The 25,134-nt window shown below is 42.9% G+C and overlaps 1 protein-coding gene across 2 annotated transcripts in view; it reads left to right on the top strand.

Annotated features, from left to right (window-relative positions):
* The window catches only part of Nfia (nuclear factor I A), a 335,528-nt gene that overhangs the window by 262,603 nt on the left and 47,791 nt on the right, over positions 1-25,134 (top strand). For both annotated transcript variants that reach the window (XM_032901855.1, XM_032901851.1), the window contains one exon: positions 22,677-22,855. In XM_032901855.1, the coding sequence (XP_032757746.1) occupies positions 22,677-22,855 (179 nt within the window). The remainder of the gene's footprint in view (positions 1-22,676; positions 22,856-25,134) is intronic.

The following is a 25,134-nucleotide window of genomic DNA, read 5'->3' as shown; positions in this document are numbered from 1 at the left end:
GCTTTTCCACGTGGTCAGTTACATATATTTCAAGTGACAAATGTTTTTCGGCCTCCCATCCTTACTGAATCTCTACAGATATGTGGCATTCTGTGTTGAGGTTGTTTGCGTCAGGGTGCTGACGAGTCGTCTTCATCCCCTCCTTTTGAAGTGGTAGATAGTTTGTCTGGTTTTCATTGCAATGTCAATGTTTTCCTTACTTCACTCTGGTGTCCTTTTAAGTTTATTATTAAAATGTGTCCACCAGAAATACGATTTGTACTTCACATTGAAGACAAGCCTTAAACCCCCAAAGGATGTCAGCAAGTCACTTAACTTGATCCTATTGCAAGATGAAAATATTTATTAGTTTATTTACAAAGCTCCCACAGTAGGAATATGACTAACTGTGACCACATCTGCACCCCTCCACCAGATTGTCCTTTAGGTTACTTATGTACCAGCTGACATCACAAAGCACCCTGGAAAGTTACAGTCTTTTGTCTACTTTGACATATACCTGGGAAAACTGACTCTCTTAGACCCACTGAATTCATTTATGAATCTGAATCCATTTATGAATACTGTAATAGCCCCAAGAAAGGAAATATTGTAGTTGAGAAGGATACACAAAGCACATGTGAAAACTCTCACTAACAAAAAAGGGGGCTGGGCACGGGAAGCAAATTCTATGTCAAGAAACTCAATGGCTTCATCCTTAGAGATACAATGTTCTCATCAGGATCTCTGACCCATGTGTGTACCTATGGTATAACCACAGATGCTTACCATATATTCATACATACATACGTGCATATATATATTGTATATACATATTATACATCGTATAGAGAAATGAGAATTCACATCTGAACAAGCCATTAAACTAGTTAGTAGTACATCCCCTTACCACTAATATGTGTTGAGCATCTAAACTTATAGCAGGAAATGGGAGGTGTGAAACCATTTTGTGTCAGAATATTTATGGTCCGAGGAAGATATGTATTTTATATATCATTTTTATGGTCAGTTTAACATATTCAAATGTTAACTGAATGTCAGAGGATGGGGATGCAGAATTTCCTTCATTTGTTCATTAAAGATTTACTGAGTACATGCCTCTGTGTAGACACTGGGGCCAGTGTTTCCTGCCCTCGTAGAACAGAAGAAAGGAAGTGAGCATTAGGAAACACTGGTGTGTAGCAGGCTACTGTCCCTTGGTATAAAATGAAGAGACTTGAACAAATGGATAGCATTGAAGTCAAATCTAACAGAACCATAGGCACGGCAGCTATTCTAAACAAACAGCGCAACAGGGCAGTGGGGCTGGAGGAGAACAGCTTCCAGGAACACTGCGGAGGCAGCCTTCGCACTCCCGTATACCTTCTGGTATTACATTGTCCTCACCAAGGCGAGGGTTCCATCAGAGAAGGAACCTTTCCTCTCAAACTCACATTCTTATGTGAAAATTACAGGAAAGCAGTATTTTTGGAAACTCTGAAGGGCATAAACAATATACATGTGTTATTCTTTATTCAAAAAATACCAAGGGGACCTACCGTATGACCTGGCTTCGGGCTGTGTTTCTGTGAAATGCTATGGCTACCTAGTACTTACCCCCAAGTGCATGATAACTAATCACACTGCATTGGGCCAGAGAAGACTTCCTTAGCACACAACACATGGATCTTTGACATCCTTCTTACATTGGTATTCATAAAAATGTATGAGAAAATAGAAGCCTAGTTTAAGATTTGTGGAATACCAAAGATTCCTTGTTTTTCACCAGAATTCAAGACAAGTCCCAGCATCCTTAGCCTTTCTGGGAAGTTTGCTCATGTACCCATCCTCACTAACCCCCTCCTACCCCTTAGTGGTCTGACACAGGCCTTGGAGTAGGGTGATGATACCCTTCAGTTGCTTCTCTGTGCTAGGAATCCCTCCGCTAAGAGTTAAGACAGGCAAACTAGGGTATTTGTTGGTTAAGATATTTTTAAGTTGAGATTTTTGTCACTTAAGGTGGCTAAACAGTCCCTGTGGGCTCTGTGTTCCCTTCCATTGTCCTCTGAACCATTTGGAAAGCTCATGCCTACAACATCTGGGACAAACACTAGTATTGTAAGATGAAGCCAAGTTTGAGGCGTGAAAGGCCTCCGGAAGCAGGCAGTGACTAACAGGGAACAGAATGTGCATGCGAGGGCATCCTCAGACACCTGTGCGTCTGCAAAGTTACCACTGCCAGACACGTAAACTCCAGCCAATGTGTGTCCTCTGTCAGGTTCAGAGAGGAGAAGAGTGGGGCTCCTGGCATATGACTTCCTGCCAGAGTCACATGGTATACTGACCAGGCTGCTATATTGACGCCATTCTGCAAGATTTGTGCTGCCTTCCCTAAAACTCCCCACGACAAGTAGCAACCAGTGAGCAGAAACTGTGTGAAGCATCTCAGTCTCAGGCCAGAAGCCCGATCTCTTAACAAAGCTACAGTGAAGCAAGGTCACTTTGCCCAATAAAAAGATGGCTCTATTTTCAACTGCAAGACTGAACTGTGTTTGGGGATGTGGTGAGTCTCATTTACAAGGAAAACCTTTCTGGGTAAAGACTGCAGAGTGAAGGCAGAAAAGTTGGACCTTGACAGGGAGACACGGTATCATAATGGTTGTCTGGAGGTGTGTTGGCTGCTACAATGTAATACCAGAGACTGAGTACCCTATATACAGCACAAACGTGATTCTTCATATCGTCGGAGACTGGGAGTCCAAAGTCAAGTTGATGGCCAACTTGCTGTCTGGCAAAGGTTCACACAGTGTTTATGGATCCCAGCTTCTTACTGTAGAGGGGCTACACAACTCTCTCTGACTCCCATTATAAGGCATCTAGGTTCCCATCTGTGAGGGTTGCACCTTCTTGATCTAATTGACTCCTAAAGGCCCCACCTTCTACTGAAGTTTCTCTTCAGAGCATAGAAACGAAACCTTTTGCCTTTTTCTGAACGTCCCACCTCCAATACTATCTCATTGGAATTAAGATATCAACATATGCATTTTAGGGGACAAAGGCCTTCTGTCTATAGAAGCAGGTAAGCGCCAAAACTAGAGGGTCAAATGTGCCAGGCTTTGAATCTGTTCTATGTATGCCAGTTGTGTAGTCCTGGTGCTTTGGTTTACTCTTCTGAAATTCTCCACCTAGAAAGAACTGTATTATCAGAGGGGATATGTGTGTGTGTGTGTATGTGTATGTATATATGTATATGTATGTATGTATCTTATACACACAATCTGCCCACAATGCAATTTGTATAGTATTTTGGCACACTTGAGCTTACCACATGCATCCAGGTGTACTGTGATGAACTCGTGTCCTGTCAGTGTTCAAAAGTCTATGCTTTGCGCATTCCAGCCTTGCTGCTTTTAGATTCTGGGTACTCAACTTGTGCTTCTTCGGACAGGAAGCTGCCTCAGCTGCTCCCGCCCTGCATCTCCCACTCCTCAGCCTCCCAGAGCTTTGCGTACCAGCACATCCTCTCTAGCTTTGTCTTCCACTCTCAGTTAATGTTCAAGTCGGGTCTCCTCCTGAAATAAGATATTCCAAGACCAGCATCGCTCACGTATTTTACATCTTTTTCCTCACCTGCTGGGCTTTAACATAATGCATAAATTAGAAGTAGTTAAAGTTTGTGTAATTACACACTCTAAAGAAGTTCAGCCCCGACCCCATCTCACACACACCCAGAAAACATCCCAGTGCTCCAGAAGGAAAGCAAGTGCATATGCAAAATCCTTCACGTGCTACTTCCTAAGCTGGTGAGGAACCGCAGCCTTCAGCTACAGAAAACCGCCTGTGATGATCTAAGGAAGTCTTTGGTTCTGGTCTGTTTTAGTTTCTGCTCTTCTGACCACTTCGCTGTGTGCACTGTAACGGTAGAGGCATGTGGATTCCTTAGACTAATCTCTCTGACAGTGGCTTTCTTTGTGCCTTTGATATATCTCTTAGCCTTGTGGACTCAGTTGGACTATCCACACCCTGGGAATAATACTTCAACACCTCTTTCTCTGTATAGTTAGAATCAAGCAAAGGGGTCAAACTGTCATGGAATAACCTAGAACAGGAAAGTTGTTAAACTTCAATGAAGCCATTCTTGTCGTTGTTCAGTGTTACGGTTACTGGGCAGTTTGAACTGAAGCTTGAGCTGCCTAAGACCGTTACCATTACTTAAAGTCGTAACCATTGCGATGTATCCAATCATGACAATGTGGTTTATCCATAGCAATTGAAAAGAAAACCTTTGCTCTTCTCTCTGTTGTTTCAAAAGCTGTGAATTTGTCTAGGGATCTGGATTCAGTTCTGAAACATGTTTCATTCACAGCCTGTTTTAGCTGAAAATCTCTATACACTTTGGATATGTAGTCATATAAAATGATGTCTAAATCTAACAATATCTGATGAGAAACCATAAAAATTATTTAAAACAACTTTTTAGTTAATATATTATATAATACTATATCGTTATATATTATAATATAATATAAACATATCATCATATTAGATATTATAAATATATTTATTCATTTTGTATAATATATATAAATATATAAATATATTAATAATTATATTATAAATTATAAATATGTATTTATTCATATATCTATATAATATATAAATATTATATATATATTAAAGACCAAAGCAAATTTGTCATAAATGAGATGAATATGTTTATTAATTTTCCACATATATTTAAATTTTGGTAGAGTATTTGACTCTGCAAGGTATAAAGCATCTTCATTATTTTCAGAGTGGATCATTACTTTAATTTCTATTAGTGCAGAGAATGTCACCACACCACACACACACACACACACACACACACACACACACACGTATATACACATATATGTATACATAATACACAGATATTTAGTGTCATTCCACAAATTGTTAGGAAATTTGTCCAAAGTCAGAAATCATTAAATTACTTTTTATATAGCTCAAGTCAGAAACTCAAACAGCAACTTTTAAAGCCAAATATTCCAATATAATCTAAATATTAATACAGTGTCTACATACTGAGAAACAATGGTAGAAAAACACTCTTTGTCTCCCATAGTCAAAGCACTTTGCTGCTGTAAGAGCAGAAGACTGTATGTGAAATCATTTCGATTCATGGCATTCAGGAGTCTCAGCTCTGAGCTGAGGTGTCGCAGGTGGCATTCACGGGTGTCATGTGGTGTGGATGCCATGTGGAGTGGAAAGTACATATGCACTCAGAACCAAGGCTGCATTAATCACGTGACTGACCCACCTTGGGTTCGCTGCCTGTTTGATTTTGACTTATGTTTTAGGTATGCAGACCTTTTAGTCCTGCCAATTTTTGGACAACCCCCACATTTAGTCATATGACTTCACCTGAGGATACAATACACAGTTTTAGAAACTAAGCCCTCAAGCTTTTGTCTCTCTTTATATTTATTTATGTATGTATGTATTTATTTATTCACTCATTCATTTATTTAGTGCGTGTGTGTGTGTGTGTGTGCAAGTGTGTGTGTGTCTGTGTGTGTTTGTGTGTATAGCTATGGGTGTATATGTCAGAGGGTGACTTCCAGGGATTCTTTGCCCAATATGGGATCCAGGCAATAAGCCCAGGTCATCAGGCTGGACAGCAAGAGCCTTTACCAGCTGATCCATTGTTCCAACCTTTGTCTGACTCCGTTTAAGAATTATTTGGAGTGATCATCAGTGATGTTTTAAAGTTTCTTAAAAATATGAGAGTTCTTGAAGCTTATCTTTCTGCCTGAAGTCTTGTGTTTTTAAAAATAATGAGAAATGACACTTTAATACTTCCCACTAAGGAAAACGACTGTGCTTTAGAGATTCAGAAAGAGTAACTTCAATCACAGACTGGGAGGCTGAAGGCAAAGATCTGGGCTCTAGGAATCATCCAGCCTAATGTGTCCCAGTGTGACCTAACAACGTGTCTACAGATATCAGAAAAACACCCTAAGTCATGACTTCAGAAAATTATAAGCCAGACTTTGTGATACAGGCCTGCTATGCAGAGAGAGGTAGAGGAAGAGAATCTTCAAAGCTCATTAGAATACAGAATGTCTTTAAGGCCAGCCTGCGTAACTTAGTGAGATTGTATTGTAAGATTTAAAAGTAAATTAAAAATTGGTTGTGGCTATACCTCAATAGTAGGGTGCAAGTCTCCCATGAGCAGGGAATGATGGCCCAGGTTGAATCCCTGGTTAAAATAAAAACCTAACCGTTAGTATAATTCTGTGCTATTATGCCACCAAATGATACCAAGTAGTGAAAAGACTTCTTTATGATTTGAATATGGTTGGTTCCCTAAAGTTTCATGGAGGAGAACTTAGGTCCCCAGTGTTGCTATGTGTGGGTCCTGGTACATTTAAGAGAGGGAGTCTAGAGCAAGGTAATTATGTCAGAGACCTCTTTCTTAGGAAACTAATGCTGTCGCCTAAGGAAGGTCGAAGTCTGATTGGTAAGAATAGATTCTTTCCTGATGGCGGGTTGTTGAAAACCTCGATTGCTCACTGGTCTCCTATGTTCTTGCTTATACACGTGACACTTCTGTATATGACCATTTCTCTCTCGGCTTCTCTGTCACATTATGACCAGCATGGCAGTCACGGGTCACCAGAGTCTACAGGCACATAACCATCTCTATAAGCACCCTACCTTAGATATTTTGTTACAGTAACTCAGAACAGACAAGCAAAGCCAGGAGTCAGAGGTGCCTCTTCTCAGTTTGACCACTACACTCCTTCCTCCTTCCTCATATCAACGTTTTCAGCTAAAAAGAACAGAGATTATGAGGTACCAGCCCATAACCATTTATAATTCTTTTCTTTTCACACTTATTTATTGTGTGTATGTGGGCATATTATGGTATACTGCATGTATAGAGGTTATAAGACACACTGTAGAAGTTTTTCCCTCTACCACGTGGGCCTCAAAAATTAAATTAGGGTCTTCCAGCTTGGCAGCAAGCACCTTTGCCCACTGAAACATCTCATCAGCCAACCTTCTGTAGGGTCACATGCTCAGAACTATCCTGTATGACTAGTTCTAGCAACAAGGGCGGGTCCATGGTATAGATGTTGGGTTCTAGCTGAATGTAATGAATATGTATAAAATTTGGGTTATGTAAATTAATAGAAAATGGAGTGATATATTAGCAAGCAGTTTCTCATGAACTTGGTATGACTTACAGGTAGCAATCTGAGCCAAGAGCAGAATTCTCTTCCTCAGTTTCCTGTTCAGTAGTTTCTAACCTTTACTTTGCCACTGAGGGTTGGGGAAAGCCTCCTCCATTTAAACCTTTAGTTTGTCCCACACCTGACTAGTCCAAGACATGATGTGCCCATGTGGCTGTTTTGACAATCATGACGGAGCCTACGTTATCACACTGGGTTGTTTTATATAGCTCTCCCTAACAACCCATGCATCTTCTTTCTCTGTCAGCCTCAGCCTCTGGTCCCTTGCTTTTGACAAAGGACACGGTTTCTGTGAGGCAAAAGTCACTTCAAACATGTTGTAAGCCATTCTGGCTTCTCTAGATGTTAAAGTTAACTTGACCACTCGCGTGACCACCTGCTGACCCATTAATTCCCACAGATGTTCACCAAGTGCTCCAACCAACACGGTACTCTTAGAGCTGCTGAGAGGGAGCCAGTGAGGCCTGACCCTGATCCCCACAGTGCTTACCACTTAGCAGCTGAGGAGAAGAGCCAGCAGTTGTGTGGTGGTCTGATCAACCCCAATCCAAAAAGTCTGAAATCAAAAAGCAGCACAGTGTGGGCCGTGAGCACCGATGAGATGAGCACAGCCCAGGAGTCACATTGGTGCTCAGTGCTTGGTAAATTTTGAATTTCACACTCTCAGGGTAGGGTTGTTTCATTGGTAAGTCTATACAGATATTCTTAAATCTAAAATAAAATCCAAACTCAGAAATGAACAGTACCAAGCATTTCAGAAAACGGGCTTGACCTACACTGGGCTAGGAGAGGCACCAGATGCCAAGCAAGACAAAGAAGGGCACCCTCATGGGGAAATACCGTGGCATTTGGCATTGTCAGAGTACACACAAGCATGATGCTTAACCCCATCTCAAGGCTTTTGCCATCTGTTTATCAGTATGCAACATAGAGTGCGCTGAAAACAAATAATTTTGTAAGACAACTAGGTGCTGTGAAATTAAAATGAAGCGATTGCAGGTGAAGCTAAAGCTACATCTGTGTGTGTGTGTGTGTGTGTGTGTGTGTGTGTGTGTGTGTGTGTGTGTGTGTGTGTATGTGTGTGTGTGTGTGTGTGTGTGTGTGTGTGTGTGTGTAGTGTGTGTGTGTGTGTGTGTGTGTATGTGTGTGTGTGTGTGTGTGTGTGTGTGTGTGTGTGTGTGTGTGTGTGTGTGTGTGTGTGTGTGTGTGTATGTAAATGTGTATGTGTGTGTGTCTGTGTGTGTGTGTGTGTGTGTGTGTGTGTGTGTGATGTGTGTGTGTGTGTGTGTGTGTGTGTGTGTGTGTGTGTGTGTGTGTGTGTGTGTGTGTGTGTATGTGTGTATGTATATGTGTGTGTAGTGTGTGTGTGTGTGTGTGTAGTGTGTGCAGTGTGTGTATGTGTATAGTGTGTGTGTGTAGTGTGTGTGTAGTGTGTGTGTGTATGAGGTGTGTGTGTATATGTGTGTGTGTGTGTGTGTATGTGTGTGTGTGTGTATGTGTGTGTGTGTGTGTGTGTATATGTGTGTATGTGTGTATGTGTGTGTGTGTGTGTGTGTGAGAGAGCGTGTGTGTGTGAGAGAGAGAGAGAGAGAGAGAGAGAGAGAGAAGGGTGGAAGAGGGAGGGAGAATATTGTTTAGGCGCCAAACGATTCTGAAAATATTCATAACATATACCAAAACAACAGTCCCATAAACCAAAAATTTGTTGTGCAGCTTTCAAAGAGTCAAGCTAGTCTCTGTTTGGAGAAGTCATCAAAACTTTACATGCTCTAAACGCTTTCTAAGTCCATGATCCTCCTGCTCTTTGTAATGAAACACGGAGTAGCTAAAGTCAACTGGATCTCCCAGTTTTGACCAAGAAAAATACACTGCAGAGACCTATGAGCACGAAGACCGTCTTCCTAGAAATCAAGGTCGCCATGAATGGTTGGAGGAGTATGGGCTTGTAACATGCACAGATAGTAAGAAGACAACAGGGAAGGAGAGGTTAATATGAAGGCAGCAGTTTCTAAATGGCAGTTACCATGTCTTTTTCTACCCTGAATCCCTCCACCTTATGACTTGCCCAGGAGCACTCAATAAATAGTCCTCAAATAAATGAATGTATGCATACATGTGAGTGAAACAGAAAGTATGGGAGCCAATGTGATGGTGATGATGGTGATGATGATGGTGGTGGTGATGATGATGATGGTAATACTTTATTATTAATGTTCAAGAACATGTATTTTGAAGCATTTATAGGAGTTCCTAGAATGTGCATGTATTCAATATTTGTAGCTATTTGGTTTCAGTTTAGAATTTATACCTTGGAACTGGGAAGATGGCTCAGAGGTTAAGAGCGTGGTTGCTCTTCCAGAGGTCCCTGGATCAATTCTCAGCACCCACATGGCAGGTCACAACTCTCTGTAACTTCAGTACCATGAGATCCGACACCCTCACACAGAATACATTCGAGCAAAACACCACTACAAATTTTTTTAAAAGAAGTTTCCACCTTACTATGTATTAGGAAAGATTAGCTCAAAATTTCGGGTTCCTTTAAAAATGACACACATTTGCCTGTAGTGTTTCCATCCACTGACAGGCTCGAAGGAGAGACATACCCTGGGGTCCCTTCACTGTACCCATGACCCTGCACTGTTGGCAGGGGTCCCCAAGGGGTAGTTTCTCAGGCGTTCCCCTGTCATCTGCAAACTTGGTGACCAAGTTAGCTGATGCTCAACTGGATCTAATTTGTTTCTCCTGGGTTAGTGCAATTGAATCATCTCAAGACAACGAGAAGTAATTAAGTACCTGTGGCAAACAGGGTGCTGACTTCCCCTGCCAGCAGACAGACGCACGGTGTTTATTTATTATTGGAGTTTGTCATCTGGGAAAACATGACATCGCCCTTCTCCGGGGGGAATTCCTCCTGTGGCTTTGCAGATCCAGGCGTCACAGACCTAACAAGCTCCAGTCTGGGGCATGGGCAAGACAGGAAAGTTGTGGGTAACACAAAGCGAGCAGAAGTGCAGTGCCCAGCTTCACGGGGAAACCTCATCCAGGGGCCTGGGAGTTAGTGGACGGCAGAGAGGAAATGCAGCATTCTAGCAAAGGCTCCTTAAGTATCATTTCAGGAAATTATTAAATTCATTAGCCAGATACTTACAACCAGCTATTACTGCCCAGCCAAAGGAAAAACCAGAGCCAGCAAATGTTTTAAAACTACAACTAAACAAAAGTCAGGAAGCATGTAATTAAAACTGTACCTTTATCGTATTATAAAGAGTTTCCCTGTGACATGGAAAATATTTAAAGGAGAAGGCTGTTTAGCTAATTTGTCTGCAAGGGAGCTGCAGAGTGGAGAATAGTCCTAAATTAACTGTAAGGCCACCCACCGAGAGAACCCCATAAAGGGCCAGGGCAGCTCAGCTTCGGGTTTCTGTAACTGTTCAATAATTACCAGATAAATGCATAACTCAAAGCTCTATTACACTAATAATTTGTATGAAGATAGATGTGTGGGACACCCTGCTGGGTTAATCTGTCATCCTGCAGGAAACTTTAAAGAGAGCTCCTATGTAGAGGGATCATGTTAATGTGCTGTCCGGGGAGGACAGGTTAGAGTAGGGGACCACTTGGCCCCTTAATCTTTCAAGAGGCACAAGGCCCCTGGAGGGGATGCTAAGGAGAATGGGGTGATTAGCTTAGTGAACCCCACATCCACACTCATCCCCACAAAGGAAGCTGCCTCCACACATGCCTGTGGCAGCATCCTGTGACCGAAGGAGGAGAAAGGGATTTGTGGAGCCACATCCACATAGAAGTGGTAGCCGTGGCCAAGCCCCCTCACTGAGACCAGATACACTGAGACAGATTGGCTTTATAATCAAACAGGTCCCTGAGCAGTTCCTTCTTCCTCACTTAGCTTAATCTTACTCTAATTCCATGCTTAAGTATCATTACTAGGGTTTCCCTTTTTAGCACAAAAACAAAAATTGGCAATTGAACTTGTATCTTCTCTTTATGTGAAATTGTCTCTCCCTGTTCTCTCCCTCCCTCACTCCTTCCCTTTCTCTGCCTTCCCCCAACTGCTGTTCCGAATATAAAGCTCACATTTAGGCATCAGTGCGAGTTCGAGGCTCCCCTATTGACAGAATCATAAATCATGGTCAAGTTAAGTGCGCTGCATTGCCTGGAGCTGAGCTTCAGCGGTGTGTAAGTGCCCCAGCCTGTCACACATAGAGCAAGGGAACACACTCTGAGGACTGTCCTGTCCAAATGGCTGCAAAACACTGAGAGTCACTCTTCCGGGCTGCATCCTCTGTGTTGGGAGCTCTGGTGCATTTAATCACCCACACGCACTCACATGCTTTCTAAAGTTATAGTCCCACAGAAAATTTACATTCGGTCATTTGCTAGTTCTTTATATTAAAGTCAGTGGTTTCTCCACATCTCCCCAAAACTTCTGTTTTCTTACATGAAAAGCACATGTGAGACCATCAGAGCTGCCTGGTTCTCCTTCAGTAATAAGAGGCCTGGAACAGAAGATCTGAAAGGAAATAAGCCATTTGACCTCTGAAAAAGTAATTTAACCAGAAGCAGGGAGCGACTAGCAAGAAGCTGTGCCTGGCAGCGGAGCTGGCCACAATAGAATTCAAGTTCTTCCCAGCCATGTGGGCTCTATTTAAGCCTGTGGAAGTCATCTGTCCTCAGTGGGCCTTTGTTTTCCCGCTTTTACATAATTGGAAAGCATTGGTGTGAGGAGAGCGAATTGCCCTGTCCTGTGTAAGGAGGGACTTGGAATGCAGTGTGTGTCCAGTAAGTGACAGTTTTCTCCCAGACTCCTCCTTGCCCTGAGAGCCTCCTTTGCTCTCTTTGTGTTTGGTTTTTTTCCCTTGGAATGATCTCACGCCCTCTCACTCCTGACTTGCTACCTACTCTTGGTGATCTAGAGGTAACCTAGAACAAGCTGGAAATGAAAAATGGTCTTGGGGAAGTGAGCAGACCCAGGTTCCCTGTGCCTCCCCCATACACACACACTCCTGTGTGGAAGAAGAGTGGAGTCCTCGGTGAGCAGGCCCCTTGATGTCAGAGACCTCACTTAGAGGAGCCCTCTTTATCTATGGCTCTCCCTAAAGGGGGAAGTGTCTTTGTTAATTAGTTGAGCCTTCGTCTGCCACAAACAATAGAGGCCCAAATGGTCAAGCTCAAAAGGCCATCCCTACCAGTCTACCTAGTAGAGCAGACATCATTAGTGAGGAGGTAATAAATAACCAGAGGACAGCACCAGTACTGTTTGAGTGTTTGATGGAGATTTCAGGCTGTGATTACCAGGTTCCTTGGGCACCTTCTGTTGACATAGTTAGAAAACCTTGTCATTCTTAGGGAACGTCACCAGATCTTCCTAAACCCCCAGATTCCTGAGCACTGTAATAAAAGCCGATAGTAGTTAAGTACTAGACAGTGAACTGTGCTAATAAGACTCCTTTTGCGAATTCTAAAAAAAAAAAAAAAAAATGCTTAACTACCCTTCCGTCAACTAGCCAAAAACAGGTAATGGGTTAGGCTAAGCAACTGAAAAATCTAGGAGAGTGTGGCTTCGAGTGGACACACATCAAGTGCACGGATCATAGCTTTCCTCCTCTAGTCCTCTCATGGTGAGCCCTATTCACAGGCTCTATCTCCTCATGTTGTAGTGCACAACGTGTGAACAACTCCACACTTAACAATCCAAAAGGGAAAAGAATGGCTTTTCTATAACACATAGAAAAGCACCTACCACCAGATAGATGCCTGTGGCTCTGACTGGCCTAATCAGGATCCTTTGCTCACCTTTTAGACAACCTTTATACCTGAAAGACAACAGGATGTCCCATTGTATAGCCTGCCCTCTATAACCACCATCAGAACCAGGTATCAGGGCTGCTAATCACATGACCTGAGGCTGAGGGAGAAGAGCTCTCCAAAGAAATGTTAGAACTCCACTTACAGGAGAAAGGATAAGGACAGCAGGGTGGGCAAGAGTCCATCCTAGGTATTACAGGAGGGAGAGACAGGAGTTGGGCAGCAGACAGCAATCCTCACCAGCCTGGGACTTGGTTCTGCACTTAGCACTTGAAGAGCACAGGGGAAACATAAGCTGAGAAAGCTGTCATCAGTTCATGCTGTGAACCTGGTTAGTTAACCTTCTCTGTTGCTGGGAAAAATACCACAAGCAAAAGCAACTCAAGTGAGCAAGGATTTATTCTTGCTCCAGACGGGTAGAGTCCATCATGGAGGGGAAGGCATGGGAGGAGCGAGACGCTAGCTGGTGACATTTTCATACACACAGAAAACAGTGATGTAAGGCTACAAACCCTCAAAGTCTTCCCCCGGTGAAGTACTTTCCAGCAAGGCTATGCCTCCTATGGTTCCATAACCTTCTCAGACAGTGCCGCCAACTGGAGATCAAGTGGTCAAATACAAGACCCTGTGGAGGATGATTCTCATTCAAACCGTGGCGTGCATGCAGCTTCACCTGTAAACAATTCAACCCTTGAGTCTCAGTTTCCTAATGTATATCCTGGATTACGTTTTACATCTCTCCTTCCCACAGATACCTGAAGGATGATAGATAGCCCAAGTCTAGCTAGCTCACTGTTCAGCCTGTAGTAGACACTCAGGATGTTTGTTGAATATGTGGGCTGACTAAGGACTTCTATATGTTCGTTCTCGTCCTCGGAACGGTCTTTTATGAGTGCTCTTACACGCTTATAAATAGAGGTGTGCCAGCTTTGAAAGCTTTGTAGCTCTGTGCAGATTCTCCAAAACCCTGTGCAGTTTTAGTCCATAGCAGTTGCTTTCTATGGCCCACACAGAACCAAGCGAATCAGCTAAAGGAGAGGAGGACCAGGAAAGACTGGCCCAGCACAGTGGATACTAGAGCCAGCTGGTACCAGACTTTTCATGCTGGACTAACACTTCCTCCTCTTGAGGAAAATGCACTAACATCAGGAAGAAATACTCTAATTCTGTGGGATGACTAAAGAGACTGCAAATTCAGGAGGGCACTGGGAAGTAACGCTTAACCGTCACATCCAGCCGCACAATCTTGAAATGTTGTCGGCCTGGTGGTTGGCGAAGAGAAGTGCTGAAAATTGTCCTTTGGCTTCACAGTTGCAGGGCTGCTTACTTTCCTCCTGTTACTGTGATAAAACTCCTTAAACAAAAGCAACCTGGAGAGGAAAGGGTTTATTTCACCTCAGAGCTGACGATCCACTTCCTGTGAAGTCGGAGCAGGAACCCGGAGTCAGGAACTGAAGCAGAGACCATGGAGGAGTTCAGTTTACTGGCTTGCTCCCCTGCCTACCTCGGCCTGCATTCTTACACCTCTGCTCATAGAGGGGACAATGCACAGTGGGCTGGACCTTCCCATAGCAATCATTGATTAAGAAGATGCCCCACCATGGTGTTACCTACAGGCCAGTACAGTGAGACACCTTCTCAATTGAGGTTCTTTCTTCCCAGATGACTGTAGCTTGTGGCCAATTGACAAAAACCCCAACCAGCACAGGATTTTGCTTGCTTGTCATTGACATGACTTAACTTGCTTTATATGTAATGGAGAGAAAGACTTGCAAACATCGTAAGTCCCAGCACCTGTCATCCCTGCAGCCGTAGCTTCTGCCGAGATAGGGTTGCTAAAGCTTTCTTGAAACACTCTGCCTGCCACTCCAGTGGTCTGGCAGCCCCTCACAAGAGTCCCACCTGCTCCTCCTAACCACATACCATCCCTTCTGTGGCAGGAGGGGTTTATTTTTTCCCTCACGTTGTTTTGATGCGTTTGTCATTGTTCATCTCTCATCTCGTAGTCTCCCTTGTATATTGCATAGAAGTCTAAGTTCCCTCCATAGAGCTGGATTCCTGTCAACTTTGCCTATGAAATTATCACCCCTCATATCTGCCATAGCCACAGCTGTTGGGTGCTGCTTGAACACATTTCACATCAGCCACCATGGTAGCTTATGCAATTAGTGTGGGAATATGGTCAATTCAGAAACCCTGTCAGGATAAAGGCTGGGGCTCTCTGTCAGACCTTAACCCAGAATACTCCATGCCTATAAAACTCTGGATATGCTAGCCAGCAGTCCAGATGTTCCTTGTAGCTCAGTTTAAAAATGTGTTCTTTTAAATGGCTCATGCTCTTTTGTTTTCCAGTCTTCTAGGTTTTAATTTTATTACTATGAATCAGTTGTACTAAGCCATTTGTAAACATAATTATTGATACTGAATTCCATATACCCACTCAAATTTAAAGCAGATGGGCCTCAGTGAGCATTTTGTTCAAGTTTTGTTTCAAAATGAGAGAACCAGGGGAGAGGGACTTTGTGCATCTTTGTAAGTCATATAGCTGCAGAAACTAAACACCCAGGCGTCCGAATAGAAAGATCTCCCAAAATATGCCCTTGGTCATAGAAAAGCCTTCTTTTGTAGTAAGCCCGTGTTAACTGTCTAACTAGCCACACCTCAGGGCCCTTCACAGGCGTGATGAAGGTTCCCATGTGCCCGTGTTAGGAAGCAAGCTCAGAATCTGGATAGATCAGAAGGCAGAAGGAGTGACAGATGTGTCTACGTGACGAAAGAAGAGGCCAGTGAGAACAGTCAGAATTAACACCCAAGCTCTGAGTTCTAAGTAGAAAAGTGTCCACAGAAAGATGGCCACATAGTTCTAAACTATGTTGTCCCACAGCCTGAGTTTTAGGCAAAGGTAGGGAAGACTTTTGTTCAGAAAAGACACTCTTCAGGTTTCTGAATATAGCTATTTAACTCTACGATCAAAGGCTTCGCCACTGCTAATATTGTATTTGTATTTGGTTGTTTGCAAAGTTAGCTCTGAGACCTTCATGGCATACCCATGCCCTGGCTGATGCCGCTCTTTTAATATCCACATACTCCTGTGGAGACAGGCGGAGAACGGCACTTTTTACTCCACCCCCTGCCCTCCCATCGCCACCCCCCTGCGTATGGTACAGTCTGTGTACAGCCAGCACTGATCTGAGGACACGAAAATAAATTCCAGTTTCATCCTCGCCTGCCAGCATCCTCTCCCGTAATACAATATAGCAGTAGCAAAAAGCAGTAGCAAAATTGCAAGGCGCTGTTTGTGGACCACTGTGTGAAACGGTGAAGCTTGCCTCTGGAGGCTGTGTTGATGGAGAATTGGTCAGTGTGTGCAGCGGCTAGCAACCTCAGCTTCCTCCCCCAGATGTTTACAGCCAGAGACTCCTGGCATACAGAGACCTCTTCCTGAGATTAGCTAACCCTTCCCCCTGTGCTGTACCTGATAAACATGTCACAGTTCCGGGTTGTGACAGTAATAGACCCCACCTGATCCCAGATTTCCTGTCTGTCCGCTCTTTATTCTCTTACTGTCCTTCCTCGGGGTGCTGGGAAGCAAGCTGCATGGGCCTCAAACACGCAAGTCTGTTATTCTAAGACCCCATGGGTCTTATCCTATGCTGCATGAGTATTCTGACGTACATGTTTGGGATGACGTAGATGGGAGGAACTAGCTCAGGACAAGGCATGCTAAATAATAGTGAAGAAGAGGCATGGAAGGTGAAGGGGAGGTTCATGGACGCATGGAAACCATTCTGATAGCCTTGGGAGCATCAGAAGACCAGGGCCTCACAGTGGCTTGTAAACAAGGGACAAAGAGAACAGTGACTGGCAGGTTCCCTGCAGAGTTGGGAAGGAATGAAGAGGAATAGAACTACGTGAGTCTATACCAGATCAAATCCAGGCCTGGCCTATATTTTGAAATAAGATTTTATTGAACATAGTTTCACCCTTTTGCTAATGGTAGGTCTATAGTCACTCATGCAGCACAGAGTAGAATATTGCCACAGATCTTCAAAATGTCCATTCCACCAGGATTTCTCAACCTGTGAGTCTCAACTACTTTGGGTCGCATATCAAATATCCTGCATGACAAATATTTACATTATAATTTTATAACAGTCACAAAATTACAGTTATGAAGTTGCAACAAAAATAACTTTGTGGTTGGGATTCACCACAATTCGAGGAACTGTACTGAAGGGCCACAGCAGTAGGAAGGTTGGGAACTACCGGTCTCCAGAGAGGGAGCCTCCATTCATGCTGTAGACCAAAGCCCAGAGCTTTTGAAAAACACAGGACATTTTTCTCCAGAAGCTGTGATGTACCGCTTGCTTGTTCGGTTGGTTGGTTGGTTTTGTGTGTGATATGGCGGGGGGAGGAGGTCACATGGGAGCCACGGCCTGCCTGTAAAGGTCAGAGGCCAACTTTGTGGAGTCCAGAGAAACACGGAGTTTTGTATAGTTAAAATTGATAAAGACAAGAATGTAAAATAACTTTGGCCTCCCTTGGTTGAAGAGGAGAGGAGATCTGTTTTTCCAAGAGACACTCTGATCTTCAAGTATTGTGGCCAGAAAGACGGCTTTAATTCAAGTAGACTCGCTTAACATCCCCATCTCAGAACGACGCAGTAGCTTACGACTCAGGCATCTGAAGCAGTCACACAGTAATGCTACCATTTCACAGAGCATCACAAAGCGTGAGGCTTTCCCCTGCGCCTTTCGCGTGCTTCCCGATGACATTCAAGGTCTGGGCTGAGAGTCTTGGAAGACTCTGAAGAGCCTTAGCTCGCTTTGAGTCACACGCTTTGTTACTGAGAAAGGCTCAGCCTCCTAAGTGCCCGCGTAGCAGTTCCAATTCCTCCCTCCCTGTGTCTGTTAACATAAATCACAGAGCTCCAAACTTCTCAGCTTTCGTAAATGGCAGGCCTGATTCATGCATGATTTATCAATTATAGCTGTGGGCCATTAAGATAGATCTCTCCGCTTCAGGTAGGCTGCGGTGGGGTTGTACGGGGTTGGTTTAGAATTCCTAAAGAAGCTCAGCAGTTGACAACCCAAACAATACAACTTCCGCTTGCCCTTGTTGAGGGCTTTTTGGTTTTAAGTAGGATATTTTTTTCCTTATAATTTCTTCTCCTTTTGGAGCTTTGCCTTAGCACAAAAAAAAAAAAAAAAAAAAAAAAAAAAAAAAAAAAAAGAAAAAAAAAGAAAGAAAAAAAAAAGAAAGAAAAATGTTTTAAGCAAGAGTAGTCAGGAGTTCTCAAAGCCACTCTGTCTCTGCAAAGAGCTCATCTAGATCCTGCAGACAGATGGGAGGCCGTTCCCCCTGACAGCCCAGCAGAAGAAACAACTTGGAACCCCACCTGTTGCCCCTAATGATTAATGTGAAGAAGATGACACTTGGCAGATTCTGGGCTTGGGTGTGCCCTTCATTCTTGCCAGGGAAAAAACCTCTATCTTGAACCACTTAAAGGAGGAGTAGATTTTATGGCTGTGTTACCTCTGGACAGTTTTTCTGTGAATGCTCTCCTAGAACAGGCTAGGATCTGATGGCTGGTACCAAAGAGCAAGAGCTAATGTCTCTATGGAAGCTGTGAGAAGCGACAGTGGTTCACAGACGAGGAATAAATCAGGCAGAACAGCAGCAGGGCTGCATAGGATAACACAGCTCAATGCAGGGGTCTTAGAATTTGGAAGGCTGATCTTGGAAATAGTGAGAAGAAATGGCTTTCTTCCTAAGATTTTTTTAAAATGCATAAAGATGCAAGGTCTAGCCACCCACCCCCCTGTGGTTTATGGTCACATGCACTCTACTGAAGTGTGCGTCTAAAAGGTCTCCCCCTGACACTGGGCTGTGACACCAAACATCGCTATCATATCAATGACCTTGGCTTCTCCTCCCTAGTCTTAGTCAACTCTGATTTAAAGGGAGGAAGCCTTTTCTACTTAAACATATGTTCAGTTGTATCGGACTTTAGCCTTCTCCTTCTTCAAACTAAAAGAGATAATTTTATACAATTAGAAATTTCTGGAGTCTAGGGAGGAGGCAGGCCAAGCCAATGTGCCTGACCATAAGTGATTACTGGACCCTTAGGAAATCCTGTCTCTAAATGTGTTTGTGATGACTTCGTTTAGGCAATCACAGATCCATTTCCTTCCTCTCCATCCTATTTGTATTCCCATGAAAAGCCCAAGTTGTTGTTGTAAACCAGGTTGGCTGCTAGTTCACAGTGAAACTAGTGGTGAGAGTCATTCAGATTGGAGTGTTCCCAACAGACGCCATGTTGCTCCGGGCCTGGGGTACTGAGAGCACTAGACCCCAGAAGCAGCCAGTTTGGTAGGGTCTTTTAATTCACAGTATTGTATTAACATTAACACGGATCTAGATGGATGCTTTGCAATAAACTGTAACCACTGGAGAGAAGGCTATATTGACTCTCAAGTAAACAATGCACATTTTAAAGGATCTAAATATGCATTTACATAATGTACTATAATTTTTTATTGTGTCAACTGTTCACACACACAGCCATCAGAGATGTTTCTCCTCATCAAAAATTTGGACTCATAACTCTGTGTATTCCATTAACATCATGCCAGCTTCATAATGGTAGTCTCTCTTCAACACGGCTTGCCCCAGCCATCTCAGAGAACATCTAATTAATCGTTTGGTTGATTTCGCCCCAATGACTCCTTCTAAAATGGTTTGAGACAACTTAGATAAGACTTTAGGTACACTAAGAACACCAAGCCCAAGGGGAAGGGGGAAAAAAGAAGTAGAGAAAAAAGGAGAAAAAGACATTGATTTGATCTTAGCTCTGGGTTTTTAATGGGCCTCAGTGTCCAGTAGAAGAGGAAGGTTATCCAGAGAAACACCAGGGGTGCAATGGGAACCAACAGATCTCTGTGACGTCTATAACAGAGTTCTCTCTGAGGAAATTAAAGGTCATGGTCTCGAATCATCTGCTTCCACCTCTACAGTGAACTGGTGACTCTCTGTCCCAAGTAAGGAGAGAGGAGGCTCGAAGCGAACAGCCCTGCAAACGCAGACTCAGCAGGTGTCTGATTTAGACTCTCAGGCTAGATGACTTCCTGGAATTAACTAAGAATTAATTGATCCTAATCAATCAGTCATTATAGAATTAATTCTATAAAGCACCATATATTCTTCGGTCTGCACTGAGTTCTGCACCATAAGGAGGAGAAGAATAAATTGCTGTTGCTAAAACGCAATAAAGAAATGAAAGTCTAAATTTACACCACTAATCATTTTCTTTTACTTCTTTAATAAAATAAGTTCGGTGGTGTTTATTAACAATTAATGGAGAGAGCACATGGTAGTGGTGAATTATCTCTTCCGTCATGTTTCTTTAACTTTTATCCGCTTGATCTTTGCTCAAGCCTGTGTTTTTCCTTGGGCAGCATACCTTTGGTGGCTACCACCATTTCTTATCTAAAAGCCACTCATCACTTTCTGGGAGACCATGAGGCAAAGCCACTTTATCCTCAAGGTCAGCCTCACAGGGCTCTTGACAGTGGAGTGTTTGAGGTGCTACAACTGTCGAGTCTATAATTCTGTTCAGCTCGGTACATTCCTATTCTCGTTTGAGAAATGACACCTACGATGCTAACTAGAAATGATTCTGTCAGAAACAGGTCTCTGGTCAGCGTTTCTTGCTACCAGTGAAGACAACTACATCTGTGCGGGAAGAAAGAAAAAAGATTCCTTTCATTCTTTAAATCCAGCTGCACAGTTTGCAGGGGAAGAGCAAACCGGGAGCTTTTAACTCTTTAGCTTCTGAGTTTTCACTCAGAGACCATGATGGATTCCAAAACTTATATCTCGTTGTATGCAGTCTTAACATATGTCCATGTTCTCCGTCTCTTCCTCAGAGGGCATAAACATATTCTGTCCTTGGCAAAATGTATGCTTGATTTTTCTTAATTTTTAAACTCCTTATTGAGCCATTCATTGTGCAATTACCAAATATATATCAAGTGCCAGGCTCAGTTCTGAGTCTGTCACAGTGGGTGACTAAGTGGATAGGGAACTGGTCTACCAACATGGGAGCGAGTAGAAGAGGAAGTGGAGAGTCTAGAAAATTCTCATTTCAATCATTTATGTTTGTGATGTCCTCAGTTGAATGACTAAGGGTAAGACTTTACCTAGATTAGCTCAACTTTGTCTCTTGGACCCATAGTAGGAGCCTGTGGATTTTTAGTAAATGAATTGGAGTGGCTTGAAAGCAATGGCCTATCTGCAAGGCCTGGGTTGGAGTCCTGCTTCTGTTCCAGCCTCCATTTTTTACTCTAGGATCTATGGGGTGTCGCTCTGACCCACAAAACCATAGCCCCTTAAGTTATTGGTTAAAAAAATATTCTAATCCTAAGGAGGCCCCAGTATCACTTGGCACAAATTCTCAGTCATTCCAAGGAGATGGTGAGAGAAAGGCCGAGCACACTGAACTTTGGAGTCTCTTCAACGTTGTGCATCTTGGTATTCAGGAAGATATATTCCCCAAAACTGTGGGTGCTTCTATGTTTCTCTCTGTCAGAGATCCTTCAGTTTAAAGATTTAAATTACAAAAGAGGGGAAAGGAGAACCATATGCATCCCTGTCTGGAGTCTTCTCTGGCCTGACTTGACTTGGGCTAAGTGTTGTCAGTCCTTCACACACAGCCTTTAGCCTCTGGCAGCTCTTGGCCAATGTCCTTCCAATTCAAGAACAAAAGCATTCCTGGAAAAAAAATTATTAAGCATCTCACATAAGCTTTTTTTATCTAATGTAATCTTGTACAAATGATAATTATCAGGGTTCAAATATAAAGGAGTCGTCGTCGTCGTCTGACTCCGTTATCAGATTTATGGGGGAGGAGCAGCCTTTCACGAAGTTCCTGCCGACTCAGCCTGGAGCTGCCTTGGCTTTGAAAGGGCAACAGAGAGAAAAAAAAATGCAACATAAACCTTCCATTGTAAAGTACGGCATCCAAATTGCCTGGGTTCATTAAGTGATCATTTACTACAGACTTCAGAAAAAAACTTCTAGTCCTGAATTAGTCCCTAGGAATTTCCTTGAAAGGAGCCTAAGAGCTTTAACAATGAATTATTATCTATGGAGAGCTCAGCAGGAAAGGGGATCCATATGTGCACGGTAGAATTTGTCAAATGTAATGTCGGTTAAATCAGGTCTAATCTACCAAATACATTTTTTATTGCTTGCTTCATTAAAAAGGCTCTTAAGGTAATGAATAATCTTCATCTTCAACAAGGATTATTAATGCCTTTATAACTCACGTCCACTGAACATGGAGAGGCAACTTGAAACTCTACCCTCCTCTAACCTCCATGTTCGTCTTAGAGCCTTAAAGGAGAAGATCCATCAGAGCTGCCCGGTGGGCTGCATCCGGTCACGTGAACGACACCGCGAACCGGGCCAGGAGAAGCCCGGTGGGCTGCATCCGGTCACGTGAACCACACCGCGAACCGGGCCAGGAGAAGAAATGAACAGAGGAGGCTGAGGGGTTCAGCCTCGGCCAAGCAGGGCTTTTTCTCCCAAACCCTGACTGTTTCTGTCTTGCTTTGTTTCTTGCAGCAAGCCCACATGCGACGCCATCGACTCTCCACTTTCCAACGTCACCTATCATCCAGCAGCCTGGGCCTTATTTCTCACACCCAGCCATCCGTTACCACCCTCAGGAGACGCTGAAGGAGTTTGTCCAACTTGTCTGCCCCGATGCTGGTCAGCAAGCTGGACAGGTGGGGTTCCTCAATGTAAGGAAATCATTTTTTTTTGTATCTTCCTATTTCTTTAGAAACACTAAGCAAGCGTAAAAATAACCAGAAGACCCTTAATGACCATGTGACTTTGTGTTGTCATGTCACGCTGACTGACTGCAGGCAAACGTCATATTTATTCTAGATTATGGGAAAGTTAACTTGCAGTAAGAGGCATTGGCCGGGGTTTAAAAACAGTGTTTGTGTTAGGTTTGCAACTGTCAAGCTTATGGATATAAACTGTCTAGAGCGTGAACCATGTAACCTTCCCCGTTCCACCTCCTGCATTCTAACCCCAGGATCATACAGTTAACAAAATAGAAAGACCAAATAATTTTAAATAATGGTTCAGGGTGGTAAAGAGAGGTGGAGAGCAGAAGGAAACAGATGTTTCAGATCAACCAAGTTGATGTTTTAAAAAAGAGAGAGAGAGAGAAATACAGGCTTCTAACACTTTAGATCAAGTTGACCAGTACTTGAACTCAAGATGCTAGAAGCAAAGTTTACTACAGTTTGTTATTTCTGCGAGTAGTTATCTTCCCCACTTATCTACAGATAAAACGAAGCCACGTTCGATAACTATAAATGAATGTTTTCATTTTTCTCAAACAAACCAAATCATCACAATTTGAAATAGCATTCCAATAGTAAAAGTTATTTTATAAAATCGCAAATTTTATTACAAATATAAAAAGCTGTAGTTTACAATGAACGACTGTACCCCAAGGCCAATGGCAATAGTACTAATAAATTAAGACCAGCAGAAAGCCATATTTGATTTCCTTTCCTCATAATATCTAGCATGAAACCACAGATTAGCTGTGACTATCATGGCCTGGTGTACGATGTTAGGTGGCAGTCCTCTGTCACTGGCTTTTCTCCCCTGCAGAAAGACCTGATTCTGCAGATCTGAGCCAGAGTGGGCAGCTTTGACTAATGTCTGGTGATATGTTCACAGATACACTTCTGTCTAGACAACAAATCAATATGGTGCTTTTTTTCCCCCATTTTGCTTGTATATTCATTTGCTTGGCTTATTCTGAAATATTCACTTATGGACTCTCAGTCCACTCAGAAATAATACACGGGCAAGGATGCTGTGAGAGGGCGTAGCCTTCTGATCGCCAGACAGCAGATGAGAAAAATACTAAACAAACCACAAATGCTAATGGAGGCGTGGACCTGCCTCTGCAGAGTTATGAAGTTTATTCTTTTTTTTTTTTTTTTTTTTTTGGAGCTGGGGATTGAACCCAGGGCCTTGCGCTTCCCTAGGCAAGCGCTCTACCACTGAGCTAAATCCCCAACCCCATGAAGTTTATTCTTAAAAACCCAGGACAATGAGATCTCCTTCGACTGAATTTTGGGCTATTACTAGTTGTATTACATATAGGCTATTACTAGTTGTACCTCAGTATGAAAAGCCACTTAGGGAACCCTAAAAACCTGAATTGATCACAAACACCAAGTTTGACTTCTGAATATCCAATGTGGTTTTTCTTTCTTTCTTTTTTTTTTTTTTTTTTTAGTAGTCATGACATCATCTCATAGAACTGTCAAACAAACACTCTGTTTTACATCTTGCTCAAAAATTTACAGGGTTTTAGACAAGTTTCTTCATAAAGCTGTTTTGAAGACCTTGAAAATAAATGTGGCATGTTCTCTTCTGAGGGAAAGCTGCTATTTGGCTGTTCTAACACTAGGGCAGCCAGGGAAGTATAAGTCCATGGCATCTGCTGGTATACATCAGATCAGAAGTACAATATATAGTGAAAATATATAGCAAGAATAACAGCAAAAATCTGATAGCTAAATATCAAAGTTTCTGTACCTAATGCTAAATGATATGCACAAGAAAATGTCTGTGTTCACTGAATACATTCATTAACTGTATTATAAAATCGACTTTAGGAAATGAAAAATATCGTAGGTATATATTTTATATACGTACGTGGGGATCAACATTTTACCTACATAAGCAGACATGGTGAAATAATACCTCAGTGTCTATGCATGGAGATACTAAACAAGCCTCTAGGAATCGTGAGGACACTGGTGGCAGCAGCTGATAGAGCACTGAGCAAGAGTCAGCTGCTCAGGTAGACACAAGACCAGAATGCTCTGAACATGACACCCTGGGGAACAAACAACCGCCGTGTTTCCCATGGCCTGAATATTAGTGGTTTGCATGAAAGGTACCTAATGAAACTCTCCCTTTCGGAAACAGCTGATGGCTGACATCCGTTTACTCTTTTTCTTGTGTGTGTTTTCTCTGAACC

This window comes from Rattus rattus, chromosome 1, assembly GCF_011064425.1.
Source record: "Rattus rattus isolate New Zealand chromosome 1, Rrattus_CSIRO_v1, whole genome shotgun sequence".
In the NCBI taxonomy this organism is placed as follows: domain Eukaryota; kingdom Metazoa; phylum Chordata; class Mammalia; order Rodentia; family Muridae; genus Rattus; species Rattus rattus.
Note: the sequence above shows the minus strand (reverse complement) of the source record. Positions and strands in the feature narration are given on the sequence as shown.